The 19996-nt window shown below is 38.4% G+C and overlaps 1 protein-coding gene across 4 annotated transcripts in view; it reads left to right on the top strand.

Annotated features, from left to right (window-relative positions):
* The window catches only part of TANC1 (tetratricopeptide repeat, ankyrin repeat and coiled-coil containing 1), a 158464-nt gene that overhangs the window by 99857 nt on the left and 38611 nt on the right, over positions 1 to 19996 (top strand). For all 4 annotated transcript variants that reach the window (XM_075070211.1, XM_032795123.1, XM_032795121.1 and 1 more), the window contains 6 exons: positions 753 to 919; positions 2069 to 2676; positions 4164 to 4272; positions 4501 to 4623; positions 8195 to 8431; positions 12803 to 12988. In XM_075070211.1, the coding sequence (XP_074926312.1) occupies positions 753 to 919; positions 2069 to 2676; positions 4164 to 4272; positions 4501 to 4623; positions 8195 to 8431; positions 12803 to 12988 (1430 nt within the window). The remainder of the gene's footprint in view (positions 1 to 752; positions 920 to 2068; positions 2677 to 4163; positions 4273 to 4500; positions 4624 to 8194; positions 8432 to 12802; positions 12989 to 19996) is intronic.

The raw sequence follows: 19996 nt of genomic DNA, 5'->3' as shown, positions 1-19996 counted from the left end.
ACTTTCCTTAAAAAACTGTTTTTTCCCACGGAATCCTTACCTCATATGGTGCACAGAATGGACAATGCTCACTTAATGAGCAGATATATTTTGTTTTCTCTTTTTTGAATATGTTGCCCCATGTCTTACTTACATAGGTGTTTTGTCTTATAATGGTTTGTAAAAGTTTAATACATGATTAATAAAAGTTCTAATAAATGGTTATTCGTTAGAATCAAAGGGTCAGTAAGTGCTTGTAATTACGTATGGGACCTTCTATTGATGTACTTATAACGATCTATAACACCTACTACTCATGTCTTTAACACGCTTGTAACATCTATTAAATCAATTAACCTTTTCAGTATATCATTTACAAAATGGAGCTTAAATATAAAGTGTGACTGAAAACGCGGTTGGAAATGTGTAGATGTTCCCCTGCAGTTTTTGTAACCCAGACCTTGCAGCATAGTGCTAGTCATAAGATCTGGAAAATGAAACTATGAACTATTTTAATTGACTAAAGAGAGTAAAGTGCCAAAAAGCAAGCAAACAGCATAAATAGTAAATTAGATTTTAAAAATTCAGTTTTAATCTAAAGTGAGATTAGTGATGGTAGTAATTTTTGGATGGATATTCTGACTTGCAAAATTTCTCCAAGTGTGTATAAAGTTACCTGTACTACCAAGATTTTCAAAATTGTGCATAAAAATGAGTCTCTGTTTGTGGGAAAACGTGCAGTCTCCTGGGTTTTTTTTACTTTTATTATGCAGAGCAGAGAATTCCAGAGGAAGAATACATCATTTTGATAGATGGTTTAAATGAGGCTGAATTTCATAAACCTGATTATGGTGACACACTTTCTTCATTTATCACAAACATTATCTCTAAATTTCCTTCCTGGTTGAAGCTGATTGTGACTGTAAGAACTAACTTTCAGGTAAAAATCATATTTTTTTGTTTAGCTTCTTTTTCTCTTAAAAGTGACTTTTTACACTGCTACAAGGATGTCACCTTGAAAGAAGGCTCTCTTAGGTGAATTCAAAGACAAAAATAAAAATTGTGCCATATGTTCTTTCTTTGTGGTGGATAAATAAGATTTTTTTTCCCCTTGTTTTCTGAAGTATACCAGTGAGATAAGTGACAAAACATGAGCTACATTTTTCGTAGCCCTCAGGTGAGATGAGAATTGGATATTGAATCAATAGAAGTTAGGAGTTCTCAACATCTTACAGAATGCGAGGTGGTTAATTCCCAACTAAAGGTTGATTTATTTGGGATTTCTCCTGAAAGAATAAGTCTTTCTCTAATACATAGTCCATGAAACAACTATCTGGATTCTGGGAGGCATGGGGCTACAGTAATTTCATAATGTCAGTACCCCCAGACTGAAAGTTCAGATTATTTATCCATTTATCTGTTTTTAATTACATAAGAAATGCATTGTAATATAATGGAGTTCATTTATACTAAAGCTGTTTGAAAAGTTTTCTAGACTATGCAAATATGTATTGCTCTGCCTGAAAAGCAGTTATATATCTATTATCTGAATTACTGTTTTTTATACACCATAAATGTGTGTTCAGGTAAAACCACCATACCTAGATCACCCATTCTGTAACTGTCAGTTCTCCCTAACTAAATAGTCATGCTCAGTCAGTACTTGGATGGGAGACCTCCGAGGAATACCTGCTGCAGGAAATGGTGGTGATGGTCCTCTTCTCTCTGAGTCATTACTAAACTATTTGTAGGCAAAGGGATGTAAAACAGTTTCCTGGCCAAATTCCATTTCTGGTAACTTTGCATTCTGCTGCCCTAAATTTGAAATGACCACTATCCATCCTTCATCTACCCTTCAGGGGTTTGTTAATAAAGTGTTCTGAGAGTCTCAGAAGAAAGATGATGTAGTGTAAAAATATAACGTTACCTGTTTTCAAATTACTATATTTACAAGAGCATAATAAAGCTAATAGATCTTTCTTATCTCTATCTAATGCCTCTCACAAAAGAAAAATATAGTGAAGCTAGACTGTGAATTTTCAATTCTGAAATGCTATAATGTGTGCACATGTGTGTTGTTTTGTTACAGGAAAATACGAGTTCACTGCCCTTTTTCAAAATATCTCTAGATGACTTTCCAGATAACAAAGAAATTTATGGTGACTTGAATTCATATATTCAGTACAGGATCAATAGCAGTCAGGAAATTATAAACAATATATCTTTAAATGGGAAAGCTGATGCAGCCATAATCGGGAAAGTGAGTAACCACCTGATCATGAAGAGCTTGGGATCTTACCTCTATTTGAAACTGACACTGGATCTTTTTCAGAAAGGTCACTTGGTGATAAAAAGTGCAAGTTACAAGGTAGTTCCTGTGTCTCTGTCAGAACTTTATTTGCTACAGTGCAACATGAAGTTCATGACCAACTCTGCTTTTGAGAGAGCACTGCCAGTGTTAAATGTGGCACTAGCATCCCTTCATCCCATGACAGATGACCAGATTTTCCAAGCTATTAATGCTGGTCAAGTAAATGGTGAACAGGACTGGGAAGACTTCCAACAGAGGATGGAGGCCCTTTCGTGCTTTCTGATAAAAAGACGTGACAAAACACGTATGTTCTGCCATCCTTCCTTCAGGGAATGGCTTGTTTGGAGAGCGGATGGTGAAAATACAAACTTCTTATGTGAGCCAAGGTAAATTAAGGCTGCAATAAGCTGTAATATGTACAGAAAGCTGCTGTTACAGATTTTAATTATCACTTATGATCACTGATGGGAGGAGAGAGTAATGTTAAACTGATGCATCTTTTTCAAAGGAAGAGCTGTGCATGTTTAAAGCCAAGTTTTGTCTTCTAATGCCTAAATGCAACTCCTCATTGAGTCAATGAGAACTGGGCCTATCCATCTGAGAGCAGAATGTACATTTAGTAGATTAATTAAGCTGTGTGATTTCAGTATCTTGGTGAAGAAGTAATTTATGAGAAGTCTCCTATTTTTATCTCCTTGGCAAAATCTGCAATAGGAAACTACTGTAAGGTTTCTTACAAACTCAGACTTTGAAAGCTACCTTTTCTATTGGGAAATCAGGCAATAGATCATTTTGTCTCATCTTATTTTGTTTTTTTTTAAATTACTCAGACATTCCCAGTCTCATCATTTCAATTTGACCCTACTCCCCTTTCTTGGGTTGTATAGTACGCATCACGTAAGTCAGAGCCACTGAAAAACACCGTGCGTGCATATCTTTGTAGCCTGCATAGTCCATTTTGCCATCCTGCATTTTTCATTTTGCCACACTAGTCGGGGGTTGGAGTTTAGTCCATTAAAAAACATTTTAAAATGAGTTAGGACCATCACACATATATAAAGTAGATTTTGGTGATAATTCTAAACATGGATTTACCAGTATTGCACCCAGCTACCTCAAAATTTTAAGAATTCAGTTCTCCTGAGTTTTACAAGACCATGGGTTTTACATGATAAAACTGATCTAATAACAATTGAATTTAATTATGTAAAATTCACCACTCTGTTTGCTTCATATAACAATGCCCAGAATTATATCAGAAGCTGTAGATTTTCTGAAAAAGTGACTGCTATAGTATGTTAGGCATATGTTTCAAGCTGATAGTGGTTTTTATGTCTATGTGTGTGTTCATTTTATTATGAAAAGAAAAGGATGCTCTGTCATTTTTTTAAGGGCTTGAAGGTTTTAACAGAATTTCATATCTTATTAGAGGTATGGAAAAATGCAACAGTCAGATTTAGCAGAACATTGCAATATCTGTTTAGGGTGTCTTGTTGACTTGAGCCCTTCCATCTCCAGTCAGTGGGGATTCTGATCTGGTGCTTGAGACCTGAACACTTTTCATGAGGCGACTCTTTAGATTTCCCATGACCCTGTTCAATTCAGATTTACTCTTTTAGAAGTGAATTAACTTGACTTAGAGACAGAGCTCTGTTGTCCCCTCTCCTAATGTAAAAACTTATGAACTCAAGACAAGTATTAAAGTTTTCTCTCTTGTGACATTTGAAAATTTTTGTATTAAAATCGACATATGGAGATATTTGAAAAGTTTAACTAGGTGAAACAAAAAACATTGAAGTATGCATGACATAAATGTAACTAAATCTTTACTAAATAAATGTGTGCTACTGTCTCATTTCCTTCCTTTTGCTAGGAATGGGCATGCTCTATTGGCATTCATGTTTTCTCGGCAAGAGGGAAAATTAAACCGTCAGCAAACGATGGAACTTGGTCATCACATTCTTAAAGCACACATTTTCAAGGTGAAATCCACATATTTAAAAAACACAGTTGTATGATATCAGTATAAATGCACAAATGTTTGAGATGATTCCAGACTGGGTGCTTTAATAGTTACAAACCACCTCTATAAACACCTAATATTCTTATAAATAATGCTTACAAATTATGCCTCATCCATATAAAAAAATGTAAATTATCTCTGCAGTCCTATTTCTAAAAGTATCTCTTTATTTTATCATTTCTCCTAGGGTCTCAGCAAAAAAACTGGAATTTCTTCCAGTCACCTTCAAGCCCTATGGGTTGGATATAGCACAGATGGATTGTCAGCTGCCCTTGCTTCTCTGAGAAACCTCTATACACCTAATGTGAAGGTAAGAAAATAAGAATTCTGTACTGAGGATGCCACCTGAATCACAAATGGATCTGATCTTGCACCGATGAAATCAATGGGAGTTTTTCCACTGACTTCAGTGAGGACAGGATTACCTAGTGTGGAAATATCATACATAATTAAAATACCAGTGATAACTAGATGTCATCCAGAGATGGTCTGTGAATAATATTTAAGTGCTATAAAGTCAGCAAAGAGGGAAGTAAAGATTTGCTTTTCTAGGGCCAACTTATAAATTGCAATGAATATCTTAAGATTTTTTTTGCCCAGAGAGACAATGTGTTTTTAAAATAGACACTGAGAATCTGGAGGACATTACTCATCAAATCATAAACATTTTTATGAGATTAAGTTTCAGACTAAATTTATAGGAAGGTACATTTGTTGCCCTGCAGCTGAATGAATGCTGTCTGTGTTGTGCCCTCCTTTAGCTTTTGTGTTTTATTGGGGAATTTGACTTCTGTGACTATCAGAAACAGTCTGTTCTTCACTCTTGCATTTTATCTCATTTTGGATTATTCCTAAATCCTAATCCAAATGGGTATTTAGTACAGAATCAATTTAAACAAAACCAAAACACATCTGTACCCCAAGCAGAGATTTTACCTCAGAATAGAAATGCCAGAGACTCCATGAAGTCTACTAGGAATTTTGCTGTTGCGATCAATTGTACAAAGAAGGCATTTGGATTAGTATGGTGAAGGACAGCAGTTTAAAACACTGACATAAAGAGACAGAGAGACAGTAGAAAACGTGCTGAGCTTAAACATTAAACTGAGAAGATCTGAATTTCAACAGATTGCATGGACACATAGTCAAGTATGAGGACTCCTGAGTTCCACACCCGTTTCTATTTTTTACTTTGGGACAGGTCACTTAATGCCTCAGTTTGCCCGTTTGTAAAATGGGTGTGGTGCTTAGTTGTTTGTAAAGTAATTTGAGATGCTCTGTTAAAAGTTAAGTATTGTTTTATCACAAATGATTCCTTGTGGGAGGAATTAAAAATAAAACCCACCCATCTAACAAGTGTTGTGGGGTGATCTAATATATATTGGGTTCTTAGTTGTTATATAAATAATTTAAATTTAATCTCATTTAGCCTGGGCTCTTCTGAAACCTTTGCTGAAACAGCTAACGTGGGATCATTTTAAAGACTGCACGTTTTTAATAGGTATTGTAAAATATCTGTTTTTGCAGAAATCTGTGTACCTTATTTGTAGCACCATGCTGTCTTAATGGTATTGGTTTGCTTTATACATCCACTGTCTTTTAAAATAGAACTTGCAAAAATTATGCATGTAATTAAAAGAATATTCAGAATAATAATGGTGAATGAATACTATCCAGAAGAATTGTAGGTAGTTTCTTGAGGGGTATTTCTGTAAAAAGCCACTTTAATTCATATTTGTATGAATCCTTCACTGATGGATTTTCATTTCAGCAGAGAGCTGCTAATGTTATAAATTCATAGATGCCAACATTTAATTACAGCCTAAAAACAGTGTCCTTTAAAGGAAAATATTTTTAATATAGAATTTAAAGCAAGTCATAAATTGACTGGAGAAAATCCATATATTGGAAAATGAGTTCAAAATATGCCCTTGCCAGTAAGGTTAAGTATAGCTCTTTTGACTATAATTTCACAACCCTGCAATGTGGAGATTTTATGTGGTAAATGCACAAAACCTTGTTTTCTAAAAATCTGACACACATGTGCAGGAAGTTCAGTTATGGATTCTTCTTCTGTTTAAAATCTTACTATTGATTGTGTCTTGGTGACTGATCCAGTTCTCATTAAAGTCAGTGGAGTTTTTCCCTCGATTTTGACTGCTCACATTTATGTCTGAGCGAGCATTATATTGACAAGTTATCAGAAGCCCAAGGACCACACCCAGTTTACTAATTTAGAGCAGAATTTAGTCTCCTCATTTTAAATATGATGAAATGTAGCACCAAAGATTAGTTTCTGGCATGTGGTGACCTATTTTAAACTACACAATCCAGCATACAGGAGTTGTCCTCTCCTGAGGTTCAGTATACTCCTCCCTCTTCCTCCTATGAAAGTTAATGCAGGGGAGTGTGACATGGCTGTGTCCATCTTTACCCCAGTTGCAGTAGACTGCCCCAAGGGGTGCAGAGAGAGACCAGGCAAACATAAGGGAGAAGGAAACTCCTTGTATCACTGTTCTCGCTGTGCACATACTTAGAGCTGTCTACAATCTGGCTGTTGATTAAAACAGAAAAAAATTGCTAGCCATTTAACGGTCATTTATGCACATAGTCAGACCTTGGTTGTGGTTTAATTGTAATATTAAAAAGCAGCAACTTGAGGTCATATATGCCTGTAAAACCCTAAAATACAAATGAATAGGAGGAACAATGAGGCATTGAGCCACAGTGATGTCAACTAGGGTAATAATAGGTTTCAAAGTGGACCATTTTAGGGACCTATCCTACAAAAACATATGCATGGAGTAACTGTGTTTGCAGGACTAAGCGTTTAGATTGCCCTTCTTTTGTGTGTTATCTGGATTTTCATAATTTTAGCACATTTCTTTGACTGTGTTTTAGGGTTAGAGAAGAATTTAACAGTAACTTTAAGCCCAAATTCAGCCTACCCTAAAATTATTATATTCTGCTGGAAGATGTCATTAATAGCAATTTAAAAATGGGGGGTGGGAGATCCTTCCATTTCCAAGACAGTAAATTAATCTAGTCAATGTTTTTGTGGACCTGAAACACGTTTTCTGTTCTTGTACTTTCCTGCTGATTCTTCAGCAGATTTAGTTGGGGTTGGTCCTGCTTTGAGCAGGGAGTTGGACTAGATGACCTCCTGGGATCTCTTCCAACCCTGATATTCTGTGATTCTATGAAACTGACGCTGGGCCCAGCCTTGTGCTCATATTAGTGATGCGGTAAGGGAAGTAAGGGAACAAGGCTATGCACACAGAAACATGCTAATTTCAAGCACCACTGGAGATCAAGGAACACAATCTGTGTTTTGCTAAATGGAAAAAATCATGATCTGCAGGGAAATAGTTGTTGTTTTCTGATAGGGAACAACAAACATACCATGGGGAAATTTAAAGCTGAAAGAGGGAAAATTGGGGGAAAATGGGAAGTGTAGGCTCTATTATTGGAATTGCCCATGCGGGGAGGGGGAGAAGGTTGCAATTTTGGCCAACTGCTCAGTGTTTTCAAAGGGTCGCAAGCAAATTATAGAGCTTCAGCGTAACAATATATGTTGTGCCATGGGAACAGATGAAAACATAGCGGTGAAGAAGTTATAAAGATTTTAAACTTAATAATTTTGTGGATTTATAGCTTGAATTTAGAGCTAGTAAACCAAAGATATAACTGCTAGCCAATGGCTTTAAAACTTTTTTTTCCTTCACATTAATATCAATATGTAATATAAATGGAAACTGAATTTAATTTTACTACCAAAATCAGAATAAAAAATGAGATACGTCTGCAGCCTCTCTAACTAAGGTGATGATATGCTATGATAAATGTGGAGAAAAACATAGCTTGTTTAAATTCTCCTTCAGGTGAGTCGTTTGCTGATCTTGGGGGGAGCAAATGTGAATTATAGGACTGAAGTTCTAAATAATGCTCCAATATTGTGTGTTGAGTCTCACCTGGGACATGAAGAAATGGTCACTCTTCTGGTGGAATTTGGAGCTGCTCTGGATGGGACATCTGAAAATGGAATGACCCCACTTAGCTATGCAGCCGCTGCAGGTCACATGAACTTGGTTTCACTGCTCTGCAAAAAGGGTGCAAGGGTAAGCTATGACATCAAAGGATGATTTTAACTACAGTATTCGTGGCTAGGAAAATATTGTATAGGCATGTTTTAGAGCAATATTATTTCTTAGCAATTTATCTAGAGCACTGTGTACATACCATTTTTGAAAAAAAAAACAAACAAAAAAACAACAAAAAGAACATATATACCAAAGGGGTATAAATTCTTGCATAAATCCTTGCTCTGAAGGAGCTTACAACAGAGAGCCATAATTCTACAAAGATTTATGTATGTGCTTATCTCTACATTTGTGAGTAGTTCCATTGAATTTAATGGAACTATTTACATTATAAACCTCGCCAAGATTGTGGCCGAAGAGTTGAAGCTGATTGGTGATGTCCTGGGGCAGGCCCCAAGTCTGTGATGAGCAATCAGTGTCATGGCAATGGGGGAGGGAAATAAGAGTGGAATTGCAATAATGGGAGAGGAAACATGTTCATGGGAGAGCATATTTGTTTGTTTCCTACTTGGAATCATTTGAATCATCTCATTTCATAGTTGTTGTTTTTCCATTTCATTGTATTCCTTTCTCATTTGGGGTAGATAGATCCCAACCCTTCCTAATTTTCCGTAATCCTCCCAATTTTTGCATGTAATTACAAAACTACAAATTCAGGCTTAAAACTACTACTCTTGCAAGCACACACATTTTATACATATATAAATTATGGGTATGTGAGAGACTCACCACCACTCAGGTCCAATGAACAGAGCAAATATTGCTGTGGCTTTAGGGGGCATTCTTTTCCACTTATGGCACATGCACAGTGAGGGTCTGATCGGAGGCAAGCTGCAATGATTTTGAATGGGCTGAGGCATCGCTCGATTTAGTGCCCAACCCACAGGCTGTGTATTGCTCTCTAACTGCCCTGGGTGGACCCTGATGTTGAGCTTTAGGACCTAGAGCAGGCCGGCAGAGTCTACACAGAGCAGATAAAGTTCAACATGTGGCTTGAGTGGTGACTCCTGCACCCCAAACCCCATTGACAATCGCTGTGGCTTGCCTTCTGTGAGACCCTCACTGCGCAGTCTGTGGCAGAGGATAAGCTATAGGGGCAGGAGGAGGAGGAGAGGAAATATGATGAAGGAGGGAGAAGAGTATCATACCGGGAAGGATGTTCAGCCATGGGACTGGCTGAGGTAATTAAGGGCCTCCCTAGGTGGCATAGGAGGGTAGCTTTCCTAGGGCTGATTCTTCCCTTCTTCCTGTCCAGGAGTAGGAACCGAGGCCCCCTCCCTTGTCCATAGACAGGGAGGGTGGGGGAATGATGTCCCATTTTTTGTGAAGGGACAGGGGTGGGTGAGAGAAAGCCAGAGGTCCCAGTCTGGGGGAAGAGAGATCTAAGCAGCCTCCCTGATTCCTCACCACAGTTGTTTTCATAAACATCTGTAAAAGTCTCAGAGCAAGATTACCATCTCTGGCCAAGTGCAAATACAAAACACTCAACTGGAAATTAGTGCAGGGGAGATCTCCAACCTCTCTTATTTTGGCTGAGGGATTTGAAGGAGAGGACTTACAATTACTTGGTGTGCTGGAGGACAGAAATTGTTTCAGGCATACGTAGGGACATGTATGTGGGGGAGAGAAGACATGGAGTGGAAGAAGGAAGTAAATAGAGAATGCAAATGTAAATGGAACTAGTTGAGTACAGTACAGGATATGAGAATGAGGGAACAAAGGCTGAGATGTAGGTATGGTACAGAGCTCTGGAGAACATTGAAGGGGAGGAATGTTGATTGATTAATCAACATTTTCGTGTTTATAGCGTGATTTATTAGGGTTTCATTTGTTTCTCCTGTGTCAGATTATGAGTAACAAAAGTGCAGAATGAACAAAATCCTGTTGTTGTTCTTTTCCCCCCACAGATTAAACACTAAATATTTGGCAGAGAAATTGGCTAGTTAGTATTTGCCACATGTATAAAATGCTCATTAACGGATACTTATTCCTGTTACTTGGATTGTAAGCTCTTTGGGACAGGGACCAGCTCTTTGTTATGACTTTATATACTGCCTAACACAATGGGGCTCTGATCCATGACTGGGACTCCTAAGCACATAATACAAGGAATAATAATATGCACTCAGAACACAGAGACTTAAAGGCCAGAAGGACAGACTCTTGTGATCATCTAGTCTGATCCTCTGCTTAACACAAGGTATTGGACTTTCCTGAATTAATTCCTGTTTCAAATCTAATAGCAGTGGTTGCACTGTAATAATGGAGAGGCCTCTAAATGGGGCCATGCATTATTTAGTCCCTAAGTTGCTTGCTGATGGCAGAGATGTTGCTCCACGTCTCCCCTTCATTTGTCTCATGTTTTGTGGCTATATATAATCACTTTCCATACCTAATGGAGCTATATGAGAGACTAAAGGTAGAAAAAATAAGTGAAATGCTTTCTATCCAAATTCTTGTTGCTGTTATAAAAAATATAACCCAATAGCAGATTTAAAAAAAATCCCCGAAAAACCCACAATGCAATTACTGTGCCAGCTCTAGTGGATTAGTTTTACTTCTCACATTGAAAAATAAAAAAGCTCACAATCTAAGACGGAAACAGACAAAATAACTAGATACTCGAGAAGTCAAAATGTGGTGGAAAGTTCCTGTTCTTTGTTTGTATTGACCATCACTTTCAATATGCAGATGAGTAATTAGACAGACTTGATCTTTTAGTGTTTGGGGGGATGTGTTTTTAATTTAGCAGTCCTAGACTGACCCTCTTGACGACTTTTTTACAAACTGATAATCTGTCTACCTGCCCAGATAGCACTCCTGCAGCATTAGCAAGAGGATGGACAAGCTGGAGAATCATTGACTGCTTTGAGGGTTGCGGCATAGGGCTTCCTTCCAACCCCACCTGCTTTCTCCTCTCCAGTGGGGTCAGATGCAATGTTTCTCACTTAAACTGTACCAGTTCCTTTGGGGTAGGATGGGAGTGCTGTCCTCCTCTGTTCTTGTTTGGCCGATGTAGCCTCTTCAGGCGGTCGCTGCTGCCCCAGCTGACACTACCCTCACTGTTGATGCAAGAGTCTGAGAGTAATAATGGGTTTTCAGCATGCAAAAGAAAAAAGAAAGAAATGGTTGGTTAGTCAGAAGCCTCTCTAAATGTAAAATGTACCTTAAAAAAAAAATTACAAGGTTGGCCATTTACTCACCCTGACTTTAATGAAATCCATATCTATCATATAGGGCTACAGAGTGTAGAGCTGGAGGTGCAACAGAGATAGATTAGAGTACTCATATTTCTGTGAGGGTAAAGACTAAGATTGTGTGTGGCCACTATATACAGGTAAAGGCAGTGACGATGCTTCTTGTACACTCCAGAGGGTTTAGGCATAATCAAGAGGGATGTGTGCGTGTTTTTAAGTCCCATAGCAAGAAATGGAGGGAACCCACAAACACACTGTCTCTTCTGGTAATCATCTTTTTATTTGAAGTTATTCAGTAGGAAAGCTGTTTTTATTTTTTATGTTTAAGCCTCTCCTTGTGTTTCTTTAATTTTACATGAACAAGGGAATTGTCTTGTATCATAGAAAAGTAGGACTGGAAGAGACCTCGACTGGTCATCTAGTCCAGTCCCCGGCACTGAGGCAAGTCTAAGTATTATCTAAACCATCCATGACAGGTGTTTGTCTAACCTCTTCTTAAAAACCTCTAGTGGTGGAGATTCCACAACCTCCCTAGGTAATTTGTTCCAGTACGTAACTATCCTGACAAGAAGTTTTTCCTAAAGTCTCACCTAAATCTCCCTTATAGTAATTTAAGCCCATTACTACATGTCCTGTCCTCAGTGGATAAAAAGAACAATTTATCACCCTTCTCCTTAGAACAACCCATTATATACTTGAAGACTATCATATCTCCCTTCAGTCTTCTTGTCTCCAGACTAAACAAACCCAATTTTTCCAAACTTTCTTCGTAGATTGTGTTTCCTAAACCTTTACTCATTTTTGTTGCTTTCTTCAGTTTGTCTGCATCATTCCTGAGGTGTGGTGCCCAGAACTGGACACAGTACTCCAGATGAGACCTTGTCAGTGCTAAGTAGAGTGGAAGAACTACTTCTCATATCTTGCATATAAGATTCCTACTAATGTTCCTTCCCTCTACATTCCAGCTCTGCTTTGAACCATAATTCCAAAAATATCACTTATAAATTAAAAGAAAAAAGATTTGCGTAAAAATGATTTATGTAGTACATAGTGTTCTGAAAGTATAATATGAATCATCAAACTTCCCATGAGATTATTATCAATTGCTTTGAGCTGAGCTTTGTTGTTGCTCGATCTGTTATGAGAGCTCTGAGATTACTTACAACATTCAAGTTTTTGTTTTTTCATACAGGCTGACTACCTGGACAAAAAAGGCCAATGTGCTTTGGTCCATAGTGCATTAAGGGGACACTGTGATATCCTTGATTATTTGCTTAACAGTGACTGGACAGCTCCTTCCCATGAACAAATTTCACTAAAAAAATGTCATGCACTTCAGCAGGCATTGACAGCAGCTTCCAGTATGGGACACAGTCAGGTAGGTTAGTGGTTGGAATGTTTCAAAACTAATTTGAACTATCAAAATGGTTTAAATCATGCTTTAATATAATAAATGCAAAAAGGAAAACTATTGCAGGTTCAAATGACTTTAATTGGATGTCATCTTAGGTCTTAACTGTATAGAATCTGCAGGGTTATTTAACCAAACAGACCTTTGTGTCTTGTTTTTGTTGATACGTAATTGTCAAATTACTTTTTCTTCACTATTCTTAAAACTGCTATATAGAATTCCTGATTGTGGTTACTGTTAATGCCTACAAATGAATCACTTCCGCCCGTAATCAAAGGCTTATTCTATCTAGGATGGATTTTTTAAAATTTTCTTTCAAAAACCAAGAAAATGCTGTATAGAAAGCTACAGTAAAAGATCATTAGATTGCTTCACCTTGCAACCGTTGTAGAAAGTACTGAAGTTAAGGTTGTGTATGTAACCGTAACTCTGCACCTTTGTTGCATAAGCACTGAGATACAGGGCTAGATCAGCGAGCCACATCCAGCCCACCAGATCATTTTATTTGGCCTGCCACAGCCCAGTTTTGGGCAGGTGATCTACCTGTGCCAAGGCCAGGAAGGGAGCAGGGTGTCACAGGAAGAGGGCCCTGCCTGTGTCTGGATGCATGTATCACATAATGCTGTGGCAAGAGCCAGTGGGCTGGAGTGGGGAGACATGCCCAGCCCTGCAGGACAGGAGCTGCTGCTACAGGGTGAATATGGATTGGGCTTGCATGCTAACTTTCCCTCCCTCCACAGCCTCTTGCCCCTTGGGGGCAGGATCTGACCGCTTTTGCCTCCCCCTAACCCCCAATAACCCATGACACACATCTTAGCCCACCAGTGGATTCTGTGGCTCTTTGCTATGTTAAAGTTGTCCATTCCTGGGCTAGGTCCTCAAAACTCAGTTGGACCAGCTTTGTCTGATACCCCAGTATGGCTGAAAACGTGGTATTAGTCCACCTTTTACAGCTTCCTAATCCTATGGCCAACGGGAGGCTGTTTCAGTTTTGACATGACTTAGAGCAGTCTTGAAACTGCTCTACGTTGCACCCAGGCTCAAAACACTGATGATAAAAAGAACTCTGCAGTACTCTGTTCATACCTCCTTCCCTACACACATCTCTAAAATGCCTCCATCTCCAGAGGCTGCAAAGGAAAATGTAAGACTGGCTATGGTGGCTGCACACTGCTGGAGGATTCCACTTCCATTAGGAAAATCTTCAGCTGGCTATTTAGGCTAACTTTACGGCCTCATTCACATGGCTGCACCGGTTTAACTCAAATTGTTTTATAAACTGTTTATTAGTTAAGCTGATACAAAACCCCTGTGTGGACACAGTTAAACTGACTTAAACTTGGTTTATATTGATTTAGCTTAGGTAGTTTCTTTACTGAACTAAGCCAAATCAATATAAAGAAGACTGAAATTAAGATTGTCGACCCAGCAGTTTGCACTGGCTTAAATGATATATTAAAAAATACTTGTAGTTAAAATAATATACATTGCACTGCCTTCCAAATCTGCCTTAAATAAGGATATACACCTCTACCCCGATATAACGCCACCTGATATAACACAAATTCGGATATAACACGGTAAAGCAACGCTCTGGCGAGGCAGGGCTGCGTGCTCCGGCGGATCAAAGCAAGTTTGATATAGTGCGGTTTCATCTATAATTTTTTGGCTCCCGAGAACAGTGTTATATCAGGGTAGAGGAATATATTCTTTCACTATAGGCTTTTCTAAAGTGGTGAGCATCATAGAATCTGAGTGCCACACAAGCACTAATTAATTTATCCTTACAACCCTGTTGTGAGGTAGATATGTATTATGCTCCCCTTTTTGTAGACGGGACCTGAGGCATATAGTGAATTGTTGGAAGTCATACTACAGGTCATTGGAAAAGCCAGGGTGGACCATAGGTCTCCAAAGCCTCAGTCTCTAGTGCCTTAACTAGAGGACAGTTCTGTCTGTGATCCCCTGCTTTGTTTACTGAATGCTGTCCAACTTCTACAATAAAGGAGCCTGGGATACTTGGGGTGAATTGAGGTTCCTGTTGAAAAGGTAGGATGTAATCATATTAAATTTTTTATAGTAATGTATATGCACAAGGGAGCAAAATTTAAGGCTGCATAGACAACATTGGTTCCCAAATGATGCACTCAGAATTTAGAAGATAATAAAATTAATGTTCTTTAAGTTAGGGTTTTAAGTGTGTTTATGTTTATAGAAATTAAAATAAACATATGATCCATCAATACTACTGTGACAGGCACACTAAAAATGAATATAAATAGAATGCCCAAATATCTTATTCCTGTTAAACTGTGGATACATGTGTTGTTCACTGAGAAAACAGATTCATATATTTCTCTTAAGAACAGAATCTAGACAGTAACTTGAGATACATTTAGAAAGCTCAGATGGGGAAGATTCAGCTTCTGTGAATGTGTCTGATATGTGATGCAACAAAATGACACAGGAAACTTAATATTATAGAAATTATGTTTATGTTGTAGGAAAAATTTTTCCTATTGTTTTAGGGCTCTGCTCTTTTGAAGTGGTTTACACTAATAATACTGACAGCTAAACACTCTTACTGAGAGACGTAGAATGGACTTTTCAGTTTACTCTTAACACTCTTTGAGAATCAATATGCATGAAGTATTTGAAAATCCACTTTACCTTCCAACAAGTATTTGGCCCATTCCTGAATTTGTTTCTGAAGATAACATTACTATTGTGAGGGGAGTGTTAACTTCAACAGATATGAGGCCACTCATGGAAGAAGGTGCCATGGCGTACACTACCTAGTGAAGATTATCTCCACTGCTGCATCTTAAAGATGAAGTGAAATGCTTTTTAAATTAAACTAATCCAAAAGTCTCTTAAGATCATAAATCACTAAGCAGATTTTAATATAAATGTATTTTAAAACTAAATAGTTGAGTCATTTCCTCTCTTACCTGACAAGACCTGAGTTCAGAATTTTGTTTCTCTTGCCTGTGTGATTAGATCAGTAACACCTACCATTGCATAAGGAGCCTATTTAGTAGCCGTTGGTGTTATCCAGTCTGGCAGGTATAATATCCATGAATTCTCATTTTGGCAGGTGAAAACACCATCTTGATTAACTTTTCAAAATTTTACATATTTGTTATTTTCAGGTTCTATGAATATTCAGATAAGAGAGTTTTATTTTTTTAAGCATTTAGTTCCCAGTCTAAGATTTGCCACATCATACAATCAGCAGTGACGTGAGAAAAAACATTGTGCTTAAAGCATTTAGTAAGTTTTCAACAATTAGAGATCTTCTGTATGTACTAGGGCTGGGATTTTCCAAGAGTCCTTAGGATGTTAAGCACCGAAAACCCATTTTTAGGTATCCTAAAACCCTCAGGCCTCTTTGAAAATCCCACCCTACATTGACGTTTATATATCAGTAGGGCCCTACCAAATTCACACCCATGAAAAACGTGTCATGAACTGTGAAATCTGGTCTTCCCCGTGAAATGTGTTTGTTTTTTTTTGGTTGCTTTTACCCTATACTATTCAGATTTCATGGGGGAGATCAGCGTTTCACAAATTGGGGGTCCTGACCCAAAAGGGAGTTGTAGGAGAGGTCCCAATGTTATTTTAGGGGGGTCATGGTATTGCCACCCTTACTTCTGCGCTGTCTTCATAGCTGGATGCCCAGAGAGTGGCAGCTGTTGGCCAGGCGCCGAGCTCTGAAGACAGCACCGCCAGCAGCAGCACAGAAGTAAGCATGGCCACTCTTACTTTTGCACTGCTGCCTTCAGAGCTGGGCGGCTGGAGAGCAGTGGCTGCTAACTGAGGGCCCAGCTCTGCAGGCAGCAGCACAGAAGTAAAGGTGGCAATACCATACCCTGCCATCCTTCCTTCTGTGTTACTGTTGATGGCAGCTCTGCCTTCAGAGCTGGGCTCCCAGCCAGCAGCTGCTGATCTCCAGCTGCCTAGCTCTAAAGGCAATGCCACTGCCAGCAGCAATGCAGAATTAAGGGTAGCAGTACCACAACCACCCTACAATAACCTTATCACCCCCCCACACCCTTCCACAACTCCTTTTTGGGTCGGACCCCTACAGTTACAACACCATGAAATTTCAGATTTAAATAGCTGAAACCATGAAATTTATGATCTATGAAATTGACCAGAATGGACCATGACTTTGATAGGGCCCTATATATCAGGAAACACAGTTCACAAAAAAGTGTATTCAAGCCAACTTTATTTTCTATAGTATCTTTCATATAATCTGTATCAGTGGATAGAGTAAAATAGTACATGTGAGCTGTCTCCGTTTATCTTAATGGAGTATTAACTCTTAATGCTTGCCTTTAAGTTGTCACTTAGGTTAAGTGTCTCACTGATGATCATTTCTGCAGAAAAATCCATAATTTTTGGAGTTCTTTGTTGGAGTTTGACTAGAATATCATTATTTTTCACTAATCCGACATCTCTGTTCCCTGGTCTGACTGTATTCCAGAATGCTTTAAAGAATTAAGGTTACCAAATAATAGAATTAATATGTATCATTAAGGGAGAAGAGGTCTTACATCTTTGTGAAATATGACGGAGAATCTGTGCGAATGGGAAATATAAGAAGGATATTCCAGATGGCAGAAACTGAACAGAACACTCTCCCAGCAATGTTGCGAAAGTTGAAGGGAGGGTGTGGAGGCAACTGCTAAAAACGTGAAGGGAGAGGAATAGAGATATTTAATATCTGTTGTAGGTGTTTATAAAAGCAAGAGTGTGATTTCTAAACTGTCTTGGAATGCTGTCAGTAGAATTGTTCTAGTAGAGGGCTGATATGGTTGTTTTTGTTCATGTGTACGTTTTAAAAAAGTGAGCAGCAGCTTGTTGTGCATGCTGGCATCTTTCAAGCTGGATTTAGAGACACCATAGAGAAGGTGATAGGACAGAGTGATTATGCTGTTCAATATATTTTCTTTACATATTGGGGACTGAGAATGAAATCCCAGATGTGTATTGCAATCATAGTTTTATTTTAGTCATGGCTGCTTGTCTCAATTTCATTCTACACTTAACATATGGTTTTCAACCTTATTTTGCAACATTTTCTATCTCATTAATTTCCTTAGGTAGGTATGGATCCAGTATTTTAGCCAGAATATCTTCCAAATGCCCTGCCGAAGATCTGGTTGAAATGTTGAAGGTGTAATTTATTTGATATAATGACAAATTTGCAATAACAAATACTGCAGAGTAGTATGAAATGTGAACAGTGTTGGTTTAAATCCTGAGTAGGACCCAGGACTTGAGAAACTGGGGCTAAAAGAGAGGTAAAGATAAACACTTGTCTTTTGCCACCCTGGGAACTTATTGCCACTGTCTGCTATTCAAGGTAGGGTAGAGAAATGTTTTGTAAGGAGAAGAGCCTTGACAGACCTGGCAACCTTTTGATTTAAAAGATAGAAGTGCTCTGAAAATGAGTAGAGGGTCCAGGACTGTGGTAAATTTGAGATGAGGCAGAAATTCCTTCACACTAATAAAAGTTGATTTCCAATCCATTGATGAAGGTGAAACCTGCCAGTTCCTTCATAGTACAAAACAGGCCACGTTAATCATTCAGTGCCAAAACATTTTCTTGCCATCTAAAATCTCTGCCTTTTCGCCCTCTCACAACCTTCACACGGCAATAGGGTAGCTAAATTTCTCATTGCTGAAAAAATTCTACCAAGGGGGTATGAAAAAGTACAATAGAATTTTCTGACTTTAAGATGAATGTAAAGAATAGAATTAATCCACCATATATTCCACACAATAGTTCTTGAAATTCATTCGGTGCTCATGCAGCCTGGGGCTCCTCTCCACACCATTCCCCCTCTGACATCCTGTGTATGTCTACACTACCTGCCAGATTGGCGGGTAGCGATTGATCTGTTGGGGATCGATCTATCACATCTCATCTAGACATGATACATCAATCCCCGAACGCGCTCCCTGTCGACTCCAGAACTCCACCAGGGTGAGAGATGGAAGCTGAGTCGATGGGGGAGCGGTGGCCATCGATCCTGCGCCGCGAGATCACAAAGTAAGTCAATCTAAGTTGATCTAAGATACGTCGACTTCAGCTACGCTATTCTCGTAGCTGAAGTTGCGTATCTTAGATCAATTCCCGCCCCCCCCCAATGTAGTCCAGGCCTTTGTTGACATCCCAAACTTCTGCTAATGTGGATTCTTTCTCCCTTGTCCCACTTCCTTTACTGCAGTCTCAGTGGTCCTATACACACTTCAGTTTACACTGTTCGGAAACTGATTTAAGGAAGCCACTTAATGCTGTTGGTACTTGCTAGTGCTAAGAGGGCATAGCTTTATTAAAATGCTTTTTAAACAAACCATTGCAAGAGAAGTCTTGAGTGTTCTTTAAAAAACCAAACCCCTACTCGGAACAAAGTTATGCTATGTCTGCACTGAGCAGCATAATTCTCTAAAGTGGAAAAAGATTTTAAAGGCTGCAACTAAAAATTGTGGTGTAAAGTGAGCATAGAAGGGGCATGGGAGTCTACATTATTCAAGATGGGTCTAAAAACATGCTTTTTTTTAAATTATAACTGGAGTGGAAAGCATTGTATTCCTTGTGGGAAAACATATTAACCAAGCCTTACAGGATTTAGGCCAAACTGGCTCTCCCTTTTTTGCATTGTCTGTCCTTGATTATGTTGGCATATTGAGGAGCTCATTAAAATCATTAACCCTAAGATGATTAATAGAAATATACTAGGTTTCTTTTTTAATGATTTTATAGAGTAGAAAATTAATCATAAAATGAAGTTGTACCCCAAATAATACTGAACTTACTCTGATGGTTTATGCACATATTAACTTTTGCTTGGTCCCTATGTGCTGGGAGAGAAGCAATTTCATTGCTGAAACCTTTACTAATTGGTGTACACAGCAAAATGACAAGATAATGTGTTTTTTCTAACTCTTTAATTTCTTTAA

Source organism: Chelonoidis abingdonii, chromosome 10, assembly GCF_003597395.2.
Source record: "Chelonoidis abingdonii isolate Lonesome George chromosome 10, CheloAbing_2.0, whole genome shotgun sequence".
Taxonomy (NCBI): domain Eukaryota; kingdom Metazoa; phylum Chordata; order Testudines; family Testudinidae; genus Chelonoidis; species Chelonoidis abingdonii.
The sequence above is the reverse complement of the archived record's forward strand: the minus strand, read 5'-3'. Positions and strand labels throughout refer to the sequence as shown.